General features: G+C 39.2%; 2 protein-coding genes across 2 annotated transcripts; one reads left to right on the forward strand and one right to left on the reverse strand.

Moving 5' to 3' along the window:
- The first annotated feature begins 1,577 nt into the window (after window positions 1-1,577).
- On the forward strand, window positions 1,578-6,272 carry LOC105040639 (potassium channel KAT3). Its single transcript, XM_010917259.4, has 11 exons — window positions 1,578-2,259; window positions 2,351-2,566; window positions 2,673-2,828; window positions 2,906-2,963; window positions 3,053-3,370; window positions 4,079-4,318; window positions 4,430-4,528; window positions 4,652-4,684; window positions 4,762-4,947; window positions 5,053-5,767; window positions 6,034-6,272. Exons 1-11 carry the CDS (start codon window positions 2,087-2,089, stop codon window positions 6,174-6,176), a joined length of 2,337 nt encoding a protein of 778 aa, XP_010915561.1. The 5' UTR covers window positions 1,578-2,086; the 3' UTR covers window positions 6,177-6,272.
- Window positions 6,235-18,814, reverse strand: LOC105040640 (mannosyl-oligosaccharide 1,2-alpha-mannosidase MNS3). Its single transcript, XM_010917261.3, has 6 exons — window positions 18,411-18,814; window positions 12,850-13,820; window positions 9,807-10,068; window positions 7,353-7,550; window positions 7,068-7,216; window positions 6,235-6,984 (listed from the first exon to the last, which is right to left on the reverse strand). Exons 1-6 carry the CDS (start codon window positions 18,489-18,491, stop codon window positions 6,735-6,737), a joined length of 1,911 nt encoding a protein of 636 aa, XP_010915563.1. The 5' UTR covers window positions 18,492-18,814; the 3' UTR covers window positions 6,235-6,734.
- Between the last annotated feature and the right edge of the window lie 2,162 nt (window positions 18,815-20,976).

The raw sequence follows: 20,976 nt of genomic DNA on the forward strand, positions 1-20,976 counted from the left end.
ATGCCAGAAAAGGAGAAGAATAAACTTACAACTCAAAAGAAACCTTCTAGCTTGGGACAGCCTAAACGGCTAAACTCAATCATAGAGTCGCAATACAGAAAGCTCCCTTGAATAGTTTCACCTCTTATATTTTCCTCCCAAGCTCAATTGCTGCAGAAAGGGAGATCCATATCTTCTAGAAAGATGCAAGTCTGTCCAGGAAAGAAGCAGAATTCTTGGTTTCCTTCCCTCTTCCATTGAGAGGTGAGCATCTTATGACGGTAGCCACATTTTCCTCCTACAGAAGGGTCAAATTATGTTGGGATCATACCACTCCCTTTCTACTGCAATAATGAAGGGCCAACCCGGCTCTAGGACTGCGGCTGTCCCATACAACAATCTGGGGACAAAATGCTTAACAAGATGGGATCATTTCCTATTATCTCCTGACCTCTCCTGTCGTAGCCAACCGGTAAGCTCATCTATTTATTGATTGCCTCAAACAGGCGGAGGCTTCCTTGTACCGGGACAAAGAGGTGAACTCACCGGAGACTAATTATACCAGAGTCTTTGTGTTAGAGAAAGGAACAGAGGAAGCTTCCTTCCACTTGTTAAACATAACGATAAAGAAACCAGCTCTTAATCATGGGGAAGGTGGTCCCAACCAGCAGCCGGCTGGACTCATCTATTGGCCAGAATCTGATTACCTTCTGAATGGCAACAATTAACTGGATCCTGATTCATGATACATCACATAAATTCACTGCTCCTCCTTCAGCTATTACTATTCTCCGAAGGCACAGTTTGGCCTTCAAACACGCCACCGGAGTTTATTCAAAACTGACCACCTTTCTGGGATACGACACCATGATGCTTCCTTCATGAGCTGATTCATGCTAAAAGCACCCCATATGGTTCATCTATTATGTTTTTCTATCCCTGGTTTTTGCTGTTATCATATAAAAAAATTCTCCACCTGGTTCGTGGTGCCCACCAGCCCCGCACACAACGTCTCTCTCAAATCTTCTACACCACTGAAATCATGTGATAGACCGAGCTGCTTTCCACACCAATCCACATGGTTTTGGGATACGAAGCATCTTAAGACCAGAGAGGTAGGCTGTTTTGAATTCACCTGCCGACATCCCAGTTTGATTTGCAAAACACTTCCATTCCACCTGATTCATAATCCTATAGTTTCTTACATCTTAACTATAGCTTTTAAGTGTCCGCCCGAGTGTTACCATTGAAAAATCTAACCATCGCTGCCAATTATAGGTTATAATTTAAAAAATAAAAAAATTGTACCTTGTGCGTGGATCACTCCTCTTTTTTTTTTTTCCAAACCTCGGTTGAACCTACTTAGACCTTCTTGCTGCGCAATTCCTGAGCAAATACAAATTTAGTCATCCTTTAGAAATCAAACCACATCTGAAAGGAAAACCAAAACCCACCTTCCAAGAAAGCAAAAGAGATATGGAATTTGAATCGCAACCATTCAACCAATATTGGAGAGCTAACCATCAGGATCATCTGGCCCACATCCTCACCATCAGAACAGCGAACACGAGAGGAAAAAGGCTAAGATGCCGGAAATTGGAGAACTGGCTTTCTCGCACATGGTTATCATGTACCTTGGCCATAGTATCGCCGCAAGAAACCATTTCAATGCAAGCTGGCTGTTTCAGGGAACCATTCAATAGAGCTCAATCCAGCAACCCTTGTTCTAGGTTAGCTTTTGCTTCAGACTGATTTGAAACGTAGATAACTAATTTCCTTCACGCCCAGCACATCTACTAATGGGAGCTCCCACCACCTAATTAACTAATCTTTGTCCACTAACCACAGCCAGCCAAAAGATTCGTGTCTGCCACTTCCAATAACCTCACATAAAAGACGTACTTGGCAGTTATCCTTGTTGTGTTGATAGGGTCAAAACTGGCCCTTGTTTTCCTTTCTTCCATCTCCTTTTACTCTATTTGACCAAGTAACTGGATTTGCACTCCAATCCTGTTGATGTCAATTATTCATTGCCTTCACTATATAAAGCCAAACCACCACCCTCTCACTCAACAAATTCAGCCACCTAAATAACCAGAAAGCAAATATGCCGCTCTCTTGCACGAAATCCTATTTTCAGCGCTTCTGTGATGATGGGTTCCAAATGGAAAGCAACGGCTACAGCTTCTCCAGTGACCTATTGCCATCTTTGGGAGCAACTATAAACCAGTCTGCTAAGCTGAGAAAGTTTATAATTTCTCCCTATGACACCCGATACAGGTGAATTTTCCACTTAATGCTTCCTATATCACAAAGTTCCAAATGCTTCCTAATTGATTTTCTTTTTACCTCTTCTTTGTTTTCTCCTCAGAGCTTGGGAGATGTTCCTCATTCTTCTGGTAATTTATTCAGCCTGGGTCTGTCCGTTTGAACTAGCGTTTCTGAGATACCTGCCCACGAAGCTTTTTCTGGCAGAAAACATTGTCAACAGCTTTTTTGCAGTTGATATTGTTCTCACCTTCTTTGTTGCATATCTAGATCGAAAATCTTATCTCTTAATTGATGATCCGAAGAGAATTGCAACCAGGTCAGTATGAGAATTTAACAATTATTCTATTGCTCTTTTAAAAGTCACATATCCATCTGGCGTTAAAATTCAAGCTCTATGATGTTAACACACCATGAACGCACAGGTATCTATCCACCGGGTTCATCTTCGATGTCTGTTCAACAGCTCCATTTCAGCCACTCAGCTTCCTTTTCATGAGTCATGGGAATGGCCTTCTTTTCAAAATACTCAATATGCTCCGACTGTGGCGCCTCCGTCGGGTCAGTTCACTGTTTGCGAGGTCAGAATATTTTTCCAGTTTCTTCAAAATTGAACGGCCATAGGATGGATGCTCATCAGACTAATTTCTTTCACTAGGCTTGAGAAGGATATCCGGTTCAACTATTTCTGGACCCGATGCACAAAGCTTGTCTTAGTAAGTTTTCAGCGTTTTGTTAGTTTTCTTTTTATGTTTTGGCAATGGCACTAGGCCTTGATGCATGCAACTGTTCTTTGGCTCTGCAGGTTACTCTTTTTGCAGTACACTGTGCTGGATGCTTCAACTATTTAATTGCTGATAGATACCACGACGCAAAAAGAACCTGGATAGGTGCAGTAATGCCGAATTTCAGATCAGAAAGTCTGTGGATCAGATATGTAACAGCAATTTACTGGTCCATTACAACACTGACAACGACTGGTTATGGCGACTTACATGCTGAGAACACAGGAGAAATGTTGTTTGATATCTTCTACATGCTGTTTAATTTAGGACTGACCGCTTACCTCATTGGAAACATGACGAACCTTGTTGTTCATGGAACCAGCCGCACCAGAAACTTTGTACGTTCTTTCCTCACTGCAGTTGGCAATAAATTTTGAGTCTGCTTTCTTATGCTTACCTGATGATAAGTTGGAAAGATAAAAAATAATTGTTACAAATTGCAAGTAATCACTCAATAATAAATTCTTAGATTAAGTTCAGCAATATCAATTTAACACAGAATTATTTCAACAAAGAAATAATTGTTACAAATTACAAGTAATCACTCAATAACGAATTCTAAGGTGAAGTTCATCCATATTAATTTAACATAGACAATTATATTCAATCATTATCAGATAGAAGATTAATAAATGTACTCTTCTGGTAATTTTTATCCCTTAGAAAACAAATGGTAACCTCCATATGATTTTGAAATAGTCAGCAATGCATGCTCTCTCTCCTTTTCAATGGAGCCTCACTAAATTGATCAGTCTTCCCAGTAGATCACACGGTCTTTTTCTTCTGATCTGTAAATTGAAACCTTAAAAAATTATTGAATAACTCGTGTGTCTATGCATGGATGTGTCTGTATATATGTGGCGTTCTCTACCATCTGAAGAGACTATGACAATGATCTCTCCAGCTAATTGAACATTAGTGGATATGGTTTGCCAACAGTTAAAAATAAATCTGCAAGTTGAGAGCATAACTGTCTCACGTTTCCGTTAAGGTGGTTCATGTAATTTTCTCTCCCTTTCTTGTTGATGTTTCTCTTTATGCTACAGAGGGAAACGATTCAAGCTGCTTCTGCATTTGCAGCACGAAATCAGTTGCCTCAGCACATAAAGGATCAAATGCTATCTCACATATGCCTAAGGTTCAGGACAGAGGGGCTGAAACAGCAAGAAACCTTGAACGGCCTCCCCAAGGGCCTCCGTTCAAGCATAGCACATCATTTATTTTTTCCCATTGTTCAGAGAGTCTATCTTTTCCATGGAGTTTCCTTTGATTTCATTTTCCAACTGGTATGGTTTAAACATCTTAATAAAATAAATGCAGCAATTGCCAAATTCTCTGACATATACATGGTCCAAACCATTGCCTGCATACTGATGCTACTTTCTTCCTGTAAATAGGTTACAGAAATGCAGGCTGAATACTTTCCACCCAAGGAAGATGTAATACTTCAGAATGAAACTCCAACAGATCTTTATATATTAGTATCAGGAGCAGTGGTTAGTACACGGTGGAATTCTATGTCTACACCTCCGTAACAATAACCTTGATGCCTTAATTCTTAGAGTTGTTTGCAGTTGTTGTCACTAAGTTGAACTGTGTATGCATTGACTTTGTTGCAGGAGCTAAGAGCAGATTTTAATGGAATAGAACAAGTAAGAGTTTCTTGTACTTACAAAAACACGTCCTCAAATACATGCATCTAATAGATAGACTGCTAACCTCTATCCAGGTTCATGGAAAGGTATCTTCTGGGGAAATATTTGGGGAGATTGGGGTTCTATGTTACAGACCACAACCATTTACCGTTCGTACAATTGAGCTCTCACAGATACTGAGGTTAAGTAGCATTACACTCATGAACTTGATTAGAGAAAACATGGAAGATGGTAACATCGTAATGAACAACCTATCCCAGGTACACTTTGGATTTGACTTGCCTAATTACACCACACAAAGTTCTTAAACAATTCTCTTATTTTGACAGAAATAGGAGCTGATGCTTCTGTGCATCATTTTACAGAAGCGGAAGACACACGAAAGCTTATTTGCGGGTGTGCAACATGAAGATCCAAGATTAGTCAATGAAAGGTTTGATGGAGGACCAATCAGAGAATATGAGAACTTCTCTACTCAACACCAAGAAAATCAGGTCCAGAAACAGCCGATAATGAAATCTATGGACACAGGAATCATATCATGCAAGGCAGCAGAGAATAACAATCTGGACCTGATTAAAGAGAGTTCGGGGGATGATGCAAATTCAACAGATGCGGATGGCCAAACAGCCCTTCATAGGGCTATTCAAGACAGCCACTTTGAAATGGTTAAGTTATTGGGTGAACAAGAAGCAAATATAGATATCCCAGATGCTAGTAGTTGGACACCGAAGGAATTGGCTGAGAAAGAGAGAGAGAAGGATATCTATCAACTGTTATTAAATCACAAAAGGAGGACAAGATTCACAACAGAAGATCATCAAATTGCAATCAGATCAACTAACAGAAGCAGAAACAATACAATTCAAGGCAATTGCGAAAGGAGCCAACAATTCATACACTCAATATTTCCTGCATGTTCAACAAGAGGAACCCATTCAGTTGATAGCAATCACATAAAAATGATCAACAAAAGAGTCACCATTCATATGTATTCTCAAAATTCACAAAGTTCAAGAGAACAATTTGGAAAGCTGATAACCCTACCTGGTACTCTGGACGAGCTCTTCAGAATCGCTGGTAAGTATAGTTTGTTTGGCAATAATATATGATGAAAAACCTTCAAACTAAACTGATGATTACCTTCAGTTTGATGCTGAATTAACAATCACATGAAAGATAGAATATATAATACAAGAACCAAGCAGATAAATAATGTCACTCCCAAAAAAAGGAATCCGAACCTTAAACAAGGATTAACAACTGTATGTGAACCAAAATCCCATCTTATCCAGAGTTATCCTTCATTATGCTTGATTGGTTGTCTCTGTCTTGCAAAATTGCAGGTCAGAAGTTCGCTGGTCATCATCTTACAAAAGTTATCAATCAAGATTATGCAGAAATAGATGACATTACAGTAATCCGAGATGGGGACCATCTGTTTTTTCTTGAGATACAAGAACAATTCGAGCTCTGCATAGTGAACTGACATGGCTATTCAAGAAATGTAACAGCAATACCCATATCCATAGTATAAGCCCCATGCATAAGAAAAAGTCAGAATAAAAAATTACATACTTGCCAACTGATTTTTGCCATCACTTCCCAAAGTAAACTAGATATATAAATTTCAATATCTCCAACAATTAAACTGCAAATCTATATTGTAATTACATCAGACTGCTTGGTTCACAATAAAAGGAGAAAACCCAGCACCTAATAAACAATCATTTTATCAGCTTTGACTGGATGCAGTGATAACCCAGATTAATGAATAATTCTGTATGGAACTCTGAATGTGGATAATCACTTCCTTGATGTCCTCCTCTTTTAACATGTACTCATGTGAGGAATCTTGAGGTCAGTATAATCTACAACCTGTGCACTGCCAGAAATCCCACGACACTAATCTGACAACCATATAGATGTCAATCATTTTGGCAAATCAATAAGACAATGGTTGACTTTCCTCGGATCCCGAGAAAACAGAGTATCTGCAAGCTTGCACTGTCAAAATATACTCAGAAGATTTGCTGGAGTATTGAGGCTAGCCAGATAAGTCAACTGGAAAAGGATGGGCTTCTGTGTTGAATACAAACTTATCAAGAGGAAGAACATTATTATCTCCAAACAACAAATATAAATACTTCAACGTTTCCCCCAAGAAGAAAGTTTCCATCTTGTCTCTTTTTTGAGGAGGGATAGTTGTGACATCATTCAAAGAAGTATAACCTCCAGAATCCACCTTCGTATATTTTTCAAAGGCCTCAAAGATCTGCCAGCCCCATTCACGATATCTGTTGATATTCCATATGCAGATGTCAAAAAACACAAACATAAAAACAAGACATGTTGCAATGGAAAGAGTTGTAAAGCTTACTTTGGATCTTCAGTAATACGATACAATACAAACAATGATTCCACGGTTTCTGGGCGCAAAAGATTATGGCGATCATTGGGTTTGATGATTATATCATTTACATACTCGGAGCTCTTGTTACCCCCATCAGGTCCCCCTTCAGAACCACCCTGATTTAAAAATGAAACACTCAATCAACCATCTGCATGGCCAAAAACAATAATGCAAAAAAATCCGCGACATCAAAGAAACTGACTATTCATTTTCAAATACCAATAACATCCCTTCAATTGACAACAACCTCACCTCAATATGGAAATAAACAATTTCAGGAGCAAGACCAGTAGAAGTCACAGAATACATTTCAAAGCATGTTTTTGCCAGATCTTCAGCAAGCTTTAGATTCTCCATGTCTTCTGCAGTTAACAAATTACCTTCAATTGCCTTTTTCTTTGTGATACCCTTGGTTGCACCAAGTGCAAGGGTACCTGGAAGGAAACAGACCTGCAAAACAGCAGCAGATGCATCTCCACATAAAAGATGAAATAACATATACATTGTGATCATGGAAGGAAGTCCTGATAAACAATTTCCTGATGCCAAAGGTTCTGGACACATATACTAAAGGCATTGACAAAATTGATTTCCAAAGTCCAAACAACACAAGCTTTTGCATTATACAGGGATGTATATAATCAGACTGAGTGCAAATTAAATGTGAACTGAATTGAGCGTGCATTTTGGAGCCTATTCTGTAGTTTCTTAGATGCTTCTCACTATACATTGTATACCATATGAATATCAAACTTCGACGAATTGACTTTTCAACAGACTTGACAATTCTTAAACAGCATGTGCTTACATAAACCACAAATGACAACTAAAAATATATGAAACCATAGACTGCGCATAACAACTAGAATTTGCTAGTCCAGGCATTTCTATTGACTTATTTTCTTCAACTATATTCAACCAGATCCAGCAATTTAATGAAACCCACTATAATATAATTAGTAATTGTAAAACAATAATTTTTCTAATAGAGAGTGGAAAATGGAAGCTGGGAACTTTGGGGTGTCTAAAGAAATGCTACCATCAAAGTTAAATATGCATCTGGTAATGTTCTAAAGGGTCTCCTACAAGGTTCACCGACCCATTACCAAAGGTTGTACTAGCCGGCAACTAGCTTGGCACGGCATGGGTCTGCGCCTTGCCATTCCATAGTGTACCGAAACAGGGAGAGTCAAAGAGGGTGGAGGAGAGGGAGAAGGAGAGAGAGGAAAAGAAAGAGGGAGGGAGAGAGAGGAACGGGGAGGGAGGGAGAGGCCGAGAGAGAAGGAGAAAGCAAGAAGCCGTTGTCATCATCGAGAGGGGAGGGGGGAGAGAGAGAGAGAGAGAGGGAGGGAGGGAGGAAGAGGGAGATAGGGAGAGAGACCATTGAGCCAACTAGGGATGAAGGCCACTAGGGTTTCAAGGGAGGGGCAAAGCCATGAATTGAATACGTAGGGGCTAGGACGAGGGTTTAATATACTGAGCCAAATATATCGAACCATATCAGTAACTATGGATGCAAATGAGTTGAGTAGCTCACAAGTTGTCGGAGCTCGACTTGCATCCAAGCTCAACTCAACTCTGACTATTATCGAGCTCAAATAGCTTAAATAGTTTTTCGAGTCGAGCTCGAGGAGCAAAATACATAGCTCAAAATTTTTAAACCTCCTATCTCGAGTTTTTGAATTTATGATTATTCTAACCAGTCATTTTAAGCAGCCTATTTCACTTCATCCTGTTCTATTTTTGGTACATTAGCAGCTGTGATCTCATCCCTTCCTAAATTCTATTGCTTGTTTCTTATCTTTGATTGTTTAGGTAAGTGGAAAGCACAACAACTCTCTTCACCATTCCATTCAATCTGATATTCAACAGTCAGTCTATTCCACCTCTATGCAATATGATTTTCACCCCTTGCTTCCAGCAACTTCGAATGCCTCTACCAATTTGCTTACAACCCATCTCTCCTCCTTGCAAACTTATGCCGCCATAATTAAGCATGAGTTAAAAGGCCTTCTGATGCAGGTGTTTTCCTTTGAGGTTGTCCTTCAATGATCTATATCTAAAGATTTCTACATCATATAGATATTGTGACTGGTCAAAGAGTCAGAGCCTTTTTGCATATGACCCTTAAATGTCTGCAACATCAGAAACATGTTTGCATATGAAAAAAGCAATCACAGAAGATGATATATCAAGAGAAGATGAACTTCATTCATCACACCTTGACAATAATAAGTATGCTTCATACTTTCACCAAAGATATGAAAATATTACATTAATGAATCAAGTCTCCAGCATGGGCCACATGCAGCATGAGAAATAATCAATTTGCCTTTTCCACATGTATATCCTTGACCATGTTCAAGATCAAGAAAGAGCAAAACATAGACTTCTTTATAGTTCTGTCAGAATATCAGGACATGTTAACTATTTTCTCAACAAATAAATAAATAAATAAAAATTGTATGTCTAGTGTTACATTTTAGCAAACAAGCATGGAAGCTCTTAATATGGATGCAAGATCATAGCTCTCATGATCATATACAATAAGAATTAATTAATAAATCCTTTTTTTATATAGCTTATAAAGAAGTTTGCAGCAACTACGGTTGTCTACATGTAATTGCAATAGATAAAATATTCCCAGACAAAGGTAAGTTTCTTCTCAGTTTTGTAACCAGCAACATGCTAAGATGCATTGCATACCAGGTGATCCATTTTGGGGCTGAAGCCACCATTAGATCCATAAGGCAGCTCCCCAATGAAAACCAACCCTTTGGGTATTGACTTCCGTACAAGAAGATGTCTGACCCCTTTCACTGCTTCTGTATACATCTCATATAGATACTTTAGATGACTATCGCGGCTGTTCTTTTGTTGAATCCACACTTTAATTAAGTACTCATAGTAACTGTCACCACGAGATCCCAGCCGAATGTTGCCTCCATTAAACCGACCAGAATGAGGACTGTGGTCACAAAAGAATAAGGACCATAATGTTCATGAAAAATTGTATATATTGGTAAGAAATTCATAAAATACAGGGGAAAAGACTATAACAGTTAACTAAGTAGTTCATATGACATTAATCTTCACCCCACCTCCTCCCCAAGAGAGAGAGAGAGATTAATCCCCACTCCACGAAACACAAATTTATTAGGGCATTGAAAATATGCCAAACAAGTATCCAAACATTTGGTCAAACGATTCAAGTAAAGGCAATCAAACATGTTCCTAGCATGCAGCAATAAGATTTATATGGTAATGAGATATATAAGAATTAGAAAACTAAACCAATAACTAAAAGAAGGGCGGCCTAGCACATGAGGCTCCAGCCATTGCAGAGTCTGGAGGGTCAAATGTATGCTGATTCTGTGTTTCGAATCCATGAGCTGCAGGTCCAATAGAGGAACCTTACCACTGTGCCAAGGCTCACGCTCAACCAAAAACTATAGAAATAAAATGAATGTCATATTTATCCCCTTTAAGCTGATTTCTCTATCCTCTTGCTAAGGATTCATCCAACTTGCAACTGCTTAACCAAGTTTTGAAGCTCATATGCAATAAGTATGGAATTACATCTAAAACAATATTTCTCCTTTGATGAGTCATCAAATTCTTCATTTATCTTGCATGCTGTAAAGGAAAAAATCTCAGTTCTAGTTCTTCTTAGTATGATATCTTGGTCAATTTCCTGAACTCGAGAAAAGATGAGCTTTGTACCTCTTGGTGTAAGTCCTGCCTTGAACCCTTGCAAAGCCTATGAAGGGTCATAACAGCTATCACTCAACGAACATGCATCGGGTATAACTTAAGTTTACACGAAAAGTACTTTAATGCAGTCTTTGACATGGACAAACTTGATGGTGGGGTAAGGGATCGTGGCAACAACATTTAATTTTCCCTCAAGTTGTTAAAGATTGCCTAGAGAATATTACAATTAAAGAGCGGGGTTTCATAAAGAATAACAATCATGGATGATATGGACTTGAATAGTGAGTAAATCATAGTGTTTGTGAATGTCAATGTTATTGTATGAAGTATGTGGATTTGAATATTGCAATTAGATTAAGTTCTTGTGATAACCATCACATTTTATGGATGCTTTTCTATATGACTACATGTTTTTCTACATGTACGTATATTTATAGACACATGCACATGCACAAATTTTACTGCAGTATCACTCAGTGGCAATGGGATGTGTTCGGATCTAGTCGGGCTTAGACATTCGTATTAGGAAACACCTGCCAACCCAAACCCAAACCACTTATTAAAAACGTCAGAAATCCAACCCGGCCTGCTTATTAAACAGCTAACCCACCCTGACCTGCATAATCCATTCAACAAATAGATTAGATTGGGCTGAACAAGTTAACAGGTTTTATAAATGTGTTAATTGGTTTAAACAAGTCTTGTATGTGCCATGTTGTAACTGTATCGACCTTAGCTAATCACTGAGTGGGTAAAAGTGGGTTAGACAGGTCTGGACTATAAACCTTAACCCAACCTATTTAATAAATAGGTTAAGCCTAGTCAACCCATTTACAACTTAGATCTATGCCAAACCCAAATTGACATGCTATGTCCGAAATGTATGAATTTTTAAAATATAGTAAGGAAAGATGTTGAAGGGACCGTGAACCGGATGGTGCACAACTTAGTTTTGAAAGATATAGCACCACAAGTTGTAGAGCTGGTCATCTTTCACATTGAACCATTAAAACATTGATTTTATTGTTGAGACACTATTCTATCTTCAAAGATTTCTCAAGATATCTTCTTACAAAGTTTCATTATAGCATGTATAACTGCTTCTAGTTGAGTGGAGCACCCAGCAAATAGACATCCACAAAAATTAGCTTATCGACTTCCCGAATGGTATTATAAGAATCAGTATTAAATATCCCTCCTGTAATAGTACAAGCTCTCATAGCAATGACATATTTTGGTTCAGGCATCTGCCCATACAATTTCACTAAAGGAGCCATTTTCATTGTTACTTTGCTAGCTGTTAAAATTAGCTCCGCTTGCCTATAACTTGATTTTGGTACCAATCCATAATGATCAAAGTCGAATCGCCATTTATTATGTGCTGGTTGGAGGTGAGGTTGGCAGTTTGGAATTTGGATCATAAATAGCTACCCCCAGTATCTGCCATATATTATCATATTTTTTCAAGATTTCTGGTTTTGGTGTATCTAGATAATTTTGTATGCACATCACACATCTGTTTCAAGCTTCACAGAATGAAATTACAACAAAAAGGATTACAAGCAAACCAAGATAGATTCATACTTGCTGTGACATTTAATCTCATTTTTCTGTGCTTGAAAGTTTTGGAACAAGCAAAATGAGGTGTTTGAACAAAGAATTAAATCATGTCTCAGAAAACATCCCCCTACCTCAAGTTAAGAACATGTGTTATCAGAAAAGCATAAATGAAAAACAAGACTTTCTCCAATGAAGTTTTTCCGAGCTGACTACAGAAACACCTACCAAAGACTGTTAGTGCATTGTTCCGAAGCGCACAAGGACAGATTAGTCAACTTGATTCTACTCTGGATTGCACTATAAAGCAATCCTGTGCATGACTGAATGACATAATTCTTAAAAGTCAATCGCTGACACCGAGATAAAAACTTGTCAGAAATAAAATACAATGAATGCCACTATTTAATAAAAAGAGGAAAAAAACTCAAAAGGAACAAAACTGCTGAATTACAAGTTAAAATAGAAATCCTTGTACCTGATGTATATAGGCACCAGTCCTTCCAGCTTCGGAAGAGTCCGTAAATGTTCCAATACCTTCATTGCCTCTGAACCATATCTTGGATCACCTGAAATTCTACTGAGGTAGTTAAACTCAAGTTGTAAGGTTGAAACTTCAGAAGTACTGCTCAAGCCGTCTGGAGCAGGATGGGCTGTACTATCATGGAGAATGACATCACTGAAAGGAATTGATGTTGGACTTGATGTAAAAGCAGATAACAGCTTGTCAGCCAAATTCCTTGCTATTTTCAGGAAGACCTCTGGTTTAGCTTCTTTAAGATGCACAGATATTCCACTGTCATCCAAGGTTCCACGTTCACCCCTGCTTAAATGATAAGCACTGAGAAGGCCCCCTAAAACACGAATGGTTGTTTCAAATAAGTTGACCTGCCCTTTGGTATTGATTCTTTGCATAAGGTGTTCTTCTATCCACGTTTCTGCTTCAGAGACAATTTCATCAGCACCTATTATCATGGCTGTATCCAAGGAATCTATAATGGTTGCACCTAGACCTCCCAAACCATCAATTCCTTTATGACTCAAGGGCATAAGTTCATCATAACCAATTGCATAGGATTTATAGCCAGACCAAGCATGGAGAAACGCCTCTTTAACCTTTTGTTGCCTAGATATCCATTCAGACATGGGATATAGTTTGTTTGGATCTAAATCAGAAGTACCATTATGTACTTCATCAGGAGGAAGCTGAGGAAGCCTTGGAGGCTTTCTCCAAAATCTTCTGATTGTATGGACATGTCCCGTGGAAAGTTTATCTTCCCCAACCACAGCATCATTTAAAAGATCACTGGATGCAGAATGATCAGAAATTTTATGCACTACCATTAAGTATGCTAAACCAGCAATCATCAATAGAATTAAAAATTTTCCTGTGCTACATCTTCCACAGTCATATCTGATGCTACTAGTAATCAATGCCTGAGTAATCACCTACAGGGAAGAAACAGCACAGACAAAGAAGCTCAGATTCAACTCATAATATGATAATTTTACCACGATAAATGTCATCTCAGATGTAACTAATAATGAATGACTGAGTTATCACCTAGAAGGAAAACGTAGGTATAGGAGTTTATCATCAAAGCATAATTCTATAACCTATCACTATGAATGATTATCAATTTGATACACAACAAAATTAGTTTGGATACTCAAGCAAATCAGAATGAAGATGGGAGAAAAAGACATCATTCAAAAAGGAGTACATTTCATAGAGATTTTAAAGGGTCTCAAATTAATTTCTCATAAGCATAGAAAGAAGAATGGAAAAAGCTTCTCGAAGATAGGACATCTTTACTTTCACTCGGTGACAAGCATCAGCTGAAAACTACAGATTTCTATTTGCTGAGTTGAAATGCAAGTTACCTACCCGTTAAAAGCATCCATACAACAAAAAAAAGGAAGCCTGGCTGCTACAAGACAAGCAAATATGAGGCATGGAGACTGGTTCAAGCACAATTGGTTCGATCAACATAACAGTTGACATTTGAATTGTTATTGTAGATCATACATAAGGCCATCATGGGCCGACACCAGCCCGAGGTCCATGGGATTGGGCTGGCTTAGGTTTGGTCTGGGCCCAGCAATGACAAGGTCCAGATTGGTCTTGGGCCTAGAATCCAAGACCCAATCAGTTTTCAGCCAGGGTTACTTCTGGCCTGAGCCAGGTCCAACCCGGCTCCCAACCCAAAACCCCTAAATATCCTGCCTCCCACTCATCCCTTCTCTCCGCCCCACATCACTCCACCCCTTCTTCTATTCTCTCTACACATTCTTTTCTTCAACATCTCTCTAATCTTTCTTCCTCTCTTTCCCTCACACCCTCTCAGCGCCTCCCTCTTTTTCATTGACACGCACATATGCCTCTATTCCCCTCCCCTCTCGGTGCCTCTCTCCATGCCTTATGATGACCATCCCTCTCTCTATCCCCCTCACTCTGATGTCCAATCTATCCCCCTCTCTTCCCCTCGTGCCCTCTCAACGTCCGTCCCCCACCTCCCAACCCAAACCCTCCCTTCCTCTCCTCCCTCTATCTCCCTTTCTTCCCTTTCACCTCTCTCAAGTGAGCAATAGCAGGTCAAGGGCCAACAGAACTACCCGTTGATTCAGGTTTTCAGATGGTCAAGCTGGATTCATGTCAAGCTCAGGCCAAATCCTTAAAAAAATTCGAGCTTCACCTAAAGCTTGGCCCCAAGCCCAAATTTTTTTCAACCAGGCTCAGGTTGAGGGCAAGCCTGATTAGATTAGCCCAACGCTATCTATAAGTAAATTCTTAAATCTTTTGTTTATAGTATTCAAATCACATGATATAAAATTGACTACACAAGATTCTTATGACATTGTGAACCTTGGCCATGCCACGTCAGATAAAGGAGACAAATAATTAAATAGGGCGATAAAATAGGAAGAAATTTGAACCATTGATACATTACCATCTAACCCGCTAATTCTCTTAGCATAAAGTAAATAAATTGATAATAGGATGAGGCTAACTAGAGATTACTTACAACAAGAATGGTATGTGGGAGAAGTTGGGTTTAAAAATGGGTAATAGCAGCACAAACTTGAGATCATTTGGTGCAAATAAAATCAATTGGAAAAGCACAGGTGAAAAGACAGGGATGGTGAAAGAAGCATGAGAGCAAAGGAGCACTAAGGTGGCATTCAGAGGTTAATTAAAACATAAACATTCCAATTCAACATATGAAGTTGGAAAGTATGATAATTAATAAAGGGGCGGGTGGATGTTCGTAATCACTAATTTTGTTTTTCAAATGAAGAATATATCCTTGTAGACAACTATATAACTGTTTTTGTTTCTCCTCTGTTCTATAAGCTGACACAATGCATATTTGTTTCCTGAAAAATGATTTGGGAATGCTTACTGAAAAATGATCTGGGTGAATTCAACCAGCATACAAAACCAACAGCTTTCATAGCATAGGAGTGCAATGGTGTCATTCAGCCACGACAAAAATCTAATGAGCATTGAGAAAGATCGCACAATCTTGAATCTTATTAACCAACATAAATTCTTTAGTACTGTGTGCATATTGTAGTGCCTTGTTTGCTATTATTAAATGCCCCCAACCATAATTTTGTTAGTTATAACTGACAACCCAACAACCCTCCATGAAGATAAAAGTAAGAATCACACACATGCATCATAAAAACCAATTAATGATTTATACATTTGGGTGGGGTTTATCAGTTTTATACATTTGGGTGGGGTTTATCAGCTAGCGATTACTATACCATTTTCTTGAGTGGAGTCATGAATAAAAATTAATTTCTTATTCTTTTCTTTATAAGTTATCAAGAAATCATCAATGAAACCTATTATATGAGTTAAGAGATGATTATGAAATGAGCATGTGAACATGGATATGCATAGCAACGGAGTCTCAATTATCTAAACAAGTAATATGGAAAAAGATCATATTTTGTGGTATATCAACTTGATGCTTGCTACTAAAAAAGGGAATGAATAAGACTAAGCATGAGTATATCGCACCATGCCACTAAAATGTGCAAACACATATTTTACCACATTTGGTGCAATTGAGTAAAAGCAGCCAGTCTTTTGATATGATTAATGTAGAGGTTGCCAGTGTTTCAAGTTATGACTGAAACTGCATGACACAAAAGAAACTGAAGGTTCTGATCCTGAAAAATCATTGAGGAGAAAGAAAAAGGGGATTCATCATATAGATTCAACCTCCTGGAATAGAAAACTTGCAAGATTTGCACTTCAGTTTGTGAGACTTGAGCTCAAATCACCTTTGTAGAGTTTCAAGATCAAAACCACAATGAGTTCATAGTAACCTTTCTCCTACGGATTTGTGCATCAGTCATCATTGCGTAAATATGTTTATCTTTATCCACAATGAAACTCTGAAAGGAGAACAATTATTCATGAAATATAGATTATTTAATTTATTCCCAGTTTCTTTTTGGAGAAGATTTACAATCCATACCTAAAAGACTCAAATATTTGTTGACATTAAGATTGTCAAGTTTCAAATTGTTATCAAACAATTTAACAATATTTGCACTTTGAAATGTTGCAAAAAATACGGAAACAATACATCCTATCTAGAATACTATCTGACACACACACACACACACACACACACACATTCTTGAATTGTTCTTGCTTGCCTGTATTTTCTTTATCTTTCCTGATGCTTTAACCATTTTGAGTTCTTTATATTCTTGGCTGAAACTCCAGAACTCAAACCCAAAATGTTGAAAGTGCAAAAATTACTAAAACTGAAGCTTAATGGGCCCATTCAAAGAAGCAGAACTGAGTTTTCAGACCCAAAAGGATGAGACTGATACAATGTCGTTTTCAATTCTCATGCATGACAAGATTGACGTTCAAAATGTGCACTTGCAAATGTGGTTTAGAAGCCATTTGATCATATGTACACAATAAAATCCTCTTTAAGAATGGAGCACAGCAGAGCATCTTTCCCTCATCTTCTCAGAAAAAAGAGAATGGAGCACAGACCAATTTAACAAAGATTTGAAAATTATCTGGGCGATGCTATTTTAAATAGCCAACAAATTCTTCAAATTAGGAGAGAGTGTTTCAGTTGTAAATTTGAAACGCGCATTAAATAACTTTTCAAACAAAAACCAGAAAATGATGCATATCACCTTGATCAAACACAATGATGAAGGGAGTTACAGAACTTGCTGTTTTGCATCAACTTATTTTAAATATTAAAGCCCTGTTAGGGCGTTTAGGTGCCATGTCCAAAACACAGTTTCAATGAGGTAGAGATCACCTAAGTTAAGGCAACATAAGGAAACATCTGGAGGATTCATTGGCTTGCTTAAAACCCCAACAGAAGAAGAACTCTTTTCAAAAAGTAATAACGAGACCCACTCAGCCTCAATCAAAACCTACTTTTAGATGACTGTTAAACCTAGTAATTTTGCAATCATAAAGCAAAATGAATAACGACATCAGTAGCGATAACACCAAGATATGATTGTCGCCTTTCCAGATCAAGAACTAATATGGAGGGTGAGTAAAGATTCTAGCAAGAATTCTTTCTCTTGCGAAAAAGACGACCAAGAATCAGAGAAAAAGGAAAACCTGGTAACCTGGCCTCTATTTTCTTTTCTTTTCTTCCTGGATCAAGAACGACATGAGCTACGATGGTTTGCAGAACCAATGTCAATCAGCTCATGGAACGGAAAAGAAAACGAGATAGAGAATCAGACTCACCAGCTAGGTCAAGTACATCTCGATCAAGAATAATAACAACGATAGATTGAAACCGAGACTACTTTTTGACGAGAAAATGACCTGAACTCGAAATGAAACGCCAGAACCAGGTCATCAAGCCCCAAGAATCCACAGAATTATCAACCAAGAATACGCAAAACAATTAAATTGACATGAAATTCATCAGCTCACAAAGATCGGATTACGAAAAGAAGAAAAAAAAAGGAATCGAAAAGAAGTGTGGGAACCAAGATCTTGAGAAAAGAGGAGGGGGATGGAACCTTGAAACGGGATCGGTGCCGGAACTTGGCATTGTCATAATCGACGTCTTGCACCGAATAAGGTAAATGCCTGGACGACATGACCACCGCTGCGAGGAATTAGGGTTTCTACTCGTCGTCTTTTCTTCCTCCCTGTTTCGCTCGTCGACGAGATCTAGGGAGGCCCAAGAACGGGACGGTGGGAGGGAGACGCGGAGAAAAGGAGGAGAAGAGGTTCGGCAACCCAGGGAGAAGACAGCGTATCGAACACGACCGTTGTCGCTCCGGACTGCGATCGCGGCCAGAGCGAAAGGACGGAGGGAGCGAGGTGTGAGAGAGTTGGCTGTGAAGACTTTGTTGCAGGGAACGGGCGTGATGGGGTGGCGGTCTGCAAGGTGGCGCGTATCTTACGACCACTCATCAAGTGCGCGAGACAGTTTGTCTGGGATAGATCAGCCGCTGAACGGTAAACACCTCCACGTAATTTGAGGAAAATGGTAGGGTTATCCCACCTCAAATTTGATTGATTAACCAATAAGAACTCATCTGATCGCTCTCAGGTAATATTACCGGTTTCAGAATAATTTGCTTATAATATATAATATAATATAGAGACGCATGTACAACTTTTTTTTTTTATTTTAAACCCTTTTCCACTGAACTTTACACGCCTTTTGTTTCCACTAGAGCATGATTCTGGCATTGTTTATACACACACGTGCGCGCGCATCACCTTGATCCAGCTGATTTACAGCGATGCGTAGGCCTCCACGTCCATTTGCTCGCCACTCATCGCCGTCTTGATTTGTCGCTGCTGCCATCGGCCATCGTGGCTGCCGTTCGAGAACATCGCCTCGTCGCCCATCGGCTCCACCATCCCTTCTGATCGCCATCCATCTCCACAATTACAGTAAGGGTCGGAAGAGTATCCTCTACCGTAGCAGTAGCCCTCTTACTTTCTTCTCTGCTCCCTCTTTCCGGCACCGCTGGTGCAGCTCAAGTAGTGGTATGGCGAAGAGTATGGCACTATCTTATGGCCGAAAAGCCCCATTCTTCATCGGCCTTGTCTGGATCGGGATCGTCTGCATTATTTTTTTTTATCTTTCTAGTTTCAAACCTTTGCGAGATCTCACCCACCTCCCTCGGGAGTTTTTTTTCATCTGCACACATGACAGACAGAGGTAGAGCCGTCAAAATAGGCCGACCCAATCCGTGGAGGGCCGGCCCTTCACAAATCGGACCCATTAAGATCGGGCCAAAAAAACTCTTTTGATGAACGGGTCATCAAATAGGCGGCCCAACCCTAGCTCTTAGCCTAAACGGACCGGCTCTTTTAGCTCACCAAAATAATTATAAAAATTATAAAAATTAAAAAATTATAATAAATTAAAAAACTCTCAAACATAATACTTCATCAAATAAATAAATAAAATCAATCCCTACATCAAATTTTAAAACACCAAAAGTAAACATGAAAAAACTCCAAAATTTTTGTAATAATATCATAATCTCCATTCTCCATAAGAAAAAAATACCACAGACTAATTAAACTCTACAAAATCAAACAAACCAAGAAGTAATAAATATTGTTTAAATAACATTGAGTCCAACCATTGAAATTCAATTCCTGTTCTTAAGATTTTTGTCAACATTTCATTAATCAATAACCATCCTCATCTTCGTCAATTATAACATTAGAAACTTGATAATCTTGTTTTGACAAATTTGCATCAACTTTTATAGTTGAGTCATTATCTTCATCTGCAATCCACAAGTAACAAATAACAAAGATCAATAAATAGTTAGAAAAAATCTATTTTGCATCCAACTAAATTTAAATTCTTATCTTAAATTATAAAAAAAGATATTACCATCATGAATAAAGCCATGTAACCAATTGCGGGTGCAAATGAGAGCTTGCACATGATTACTGTTGGTGCAAAAATCCACCTGCATCGGAGAAGCTGGAGTCGAGGGAGTCGCGGTCGCCGTCGGGACCTGCAAAAGAAGTCTAAACCGGAGTTGGGGTTGCTCCGGTAAGACCCTCCGATGCTCAAGTCAGTTATCTGCCTCAACAAGAATGGAGTGCTCGAACAAAAAATTTAGCAGAGTTTTGGGATAAAAATTAGAGCTTAGAGAATAACGTATCTGGGGTCCCCCTTTTATAGGCGGAGGGGGCAACAGACTGATAGCGATGTCTGTAACCGTCTGGCAGTGGGCTGCCCAGGGTCAGGAGGAGTTTGTTGCGAAGAGTAGTGGAGTGGGATCGTGGCCATCCCCAGGACATGCCACGTGGAGTCTGTTGCAGGGAGTGGAGCGGCGTCCGTTGTCGCGACTTGCCAGAGGGTGGAGGAACTGCGTGGTATCCGTCGCAGGAAGTGTAGCAAAATCGTGGCCATTATTGTGGTCTGCCAAGGAGTGATGGAGCCGTGCGGAATCCGTCGCAGAAAGTGGAGCAGAGTCGTGGCCGTTACTGCGGCCTGCCAAGGAGTGATGGAGCCGCGCGGGATCTGTTACAGGAAGTGGAGCAGAGTCGTGGCCGTTACTGTAGTCTGCCAGGGGGTCTAGGTCTTGGTTGGAGTCCGAT

Source organism: Elaeis guineensis, chromosome 3 (genome assembly GCF_000442705.2).
Source record: "Elaeis guineensis isolate ETL-2024a chromosome 3, EG11, whole genome shotgun sequence".
NCBI classification, from domain to species: domain Eukaryota; kingdom Viridiplantae; phylum Streptophyta; class Magnoliopsida; order Arecales; family Arecaceae; genus Elaeis; species Elaeis guineensis.

Excerpts from the sequence above, each read along its gene's own strand:
- LOC105040639 (XM_010917259.4), top strand. The coding sequence starts at position 2,087 with ATGCCGCTCTCTTGCACGAAATCCTATTTTCAGCGCTTCTGTGATGAT. Across the intron at positions 4,685-4,761 it reads ATTTTAATGGAATAGAACAA|GTTCATGGAAAGGTATCTTC; the intron begins GTAAGAGTTTCT and ends ACCTCTATCCAG. Across the intron at positions 5,768-6,033 it reads CGAGCTCTTCAGAATCGCTG|GTCAGAAGTTCGCTGGTCAT; the intron begins GTAAGTATAGTT and ends GCAAAATTGCAG.
- LOC105040640 (XM_010917261.3), bottom strand. The coding sequence starts at position 18,491 with ATGTCGTCCAGGCATTTACCTTATTCGGTGCAAGACGTCGATTATGAC. Across the intron at positions 10,069-12,849 it reads CTGGTGCCTATATACATCAG|TCCTCATTCTGGTCGGTTTA; the intron begins GTACAAGGATTT and ends TTGTGACCACAG. Across the intron at positions 7,551-9,806 it reads GCCCCAAAATGGATCACCTG|GTCTGTTTCCTTCCAGGTAC; the intron begins GTATGCAATGCA and ends GCTGTTTTGCAG.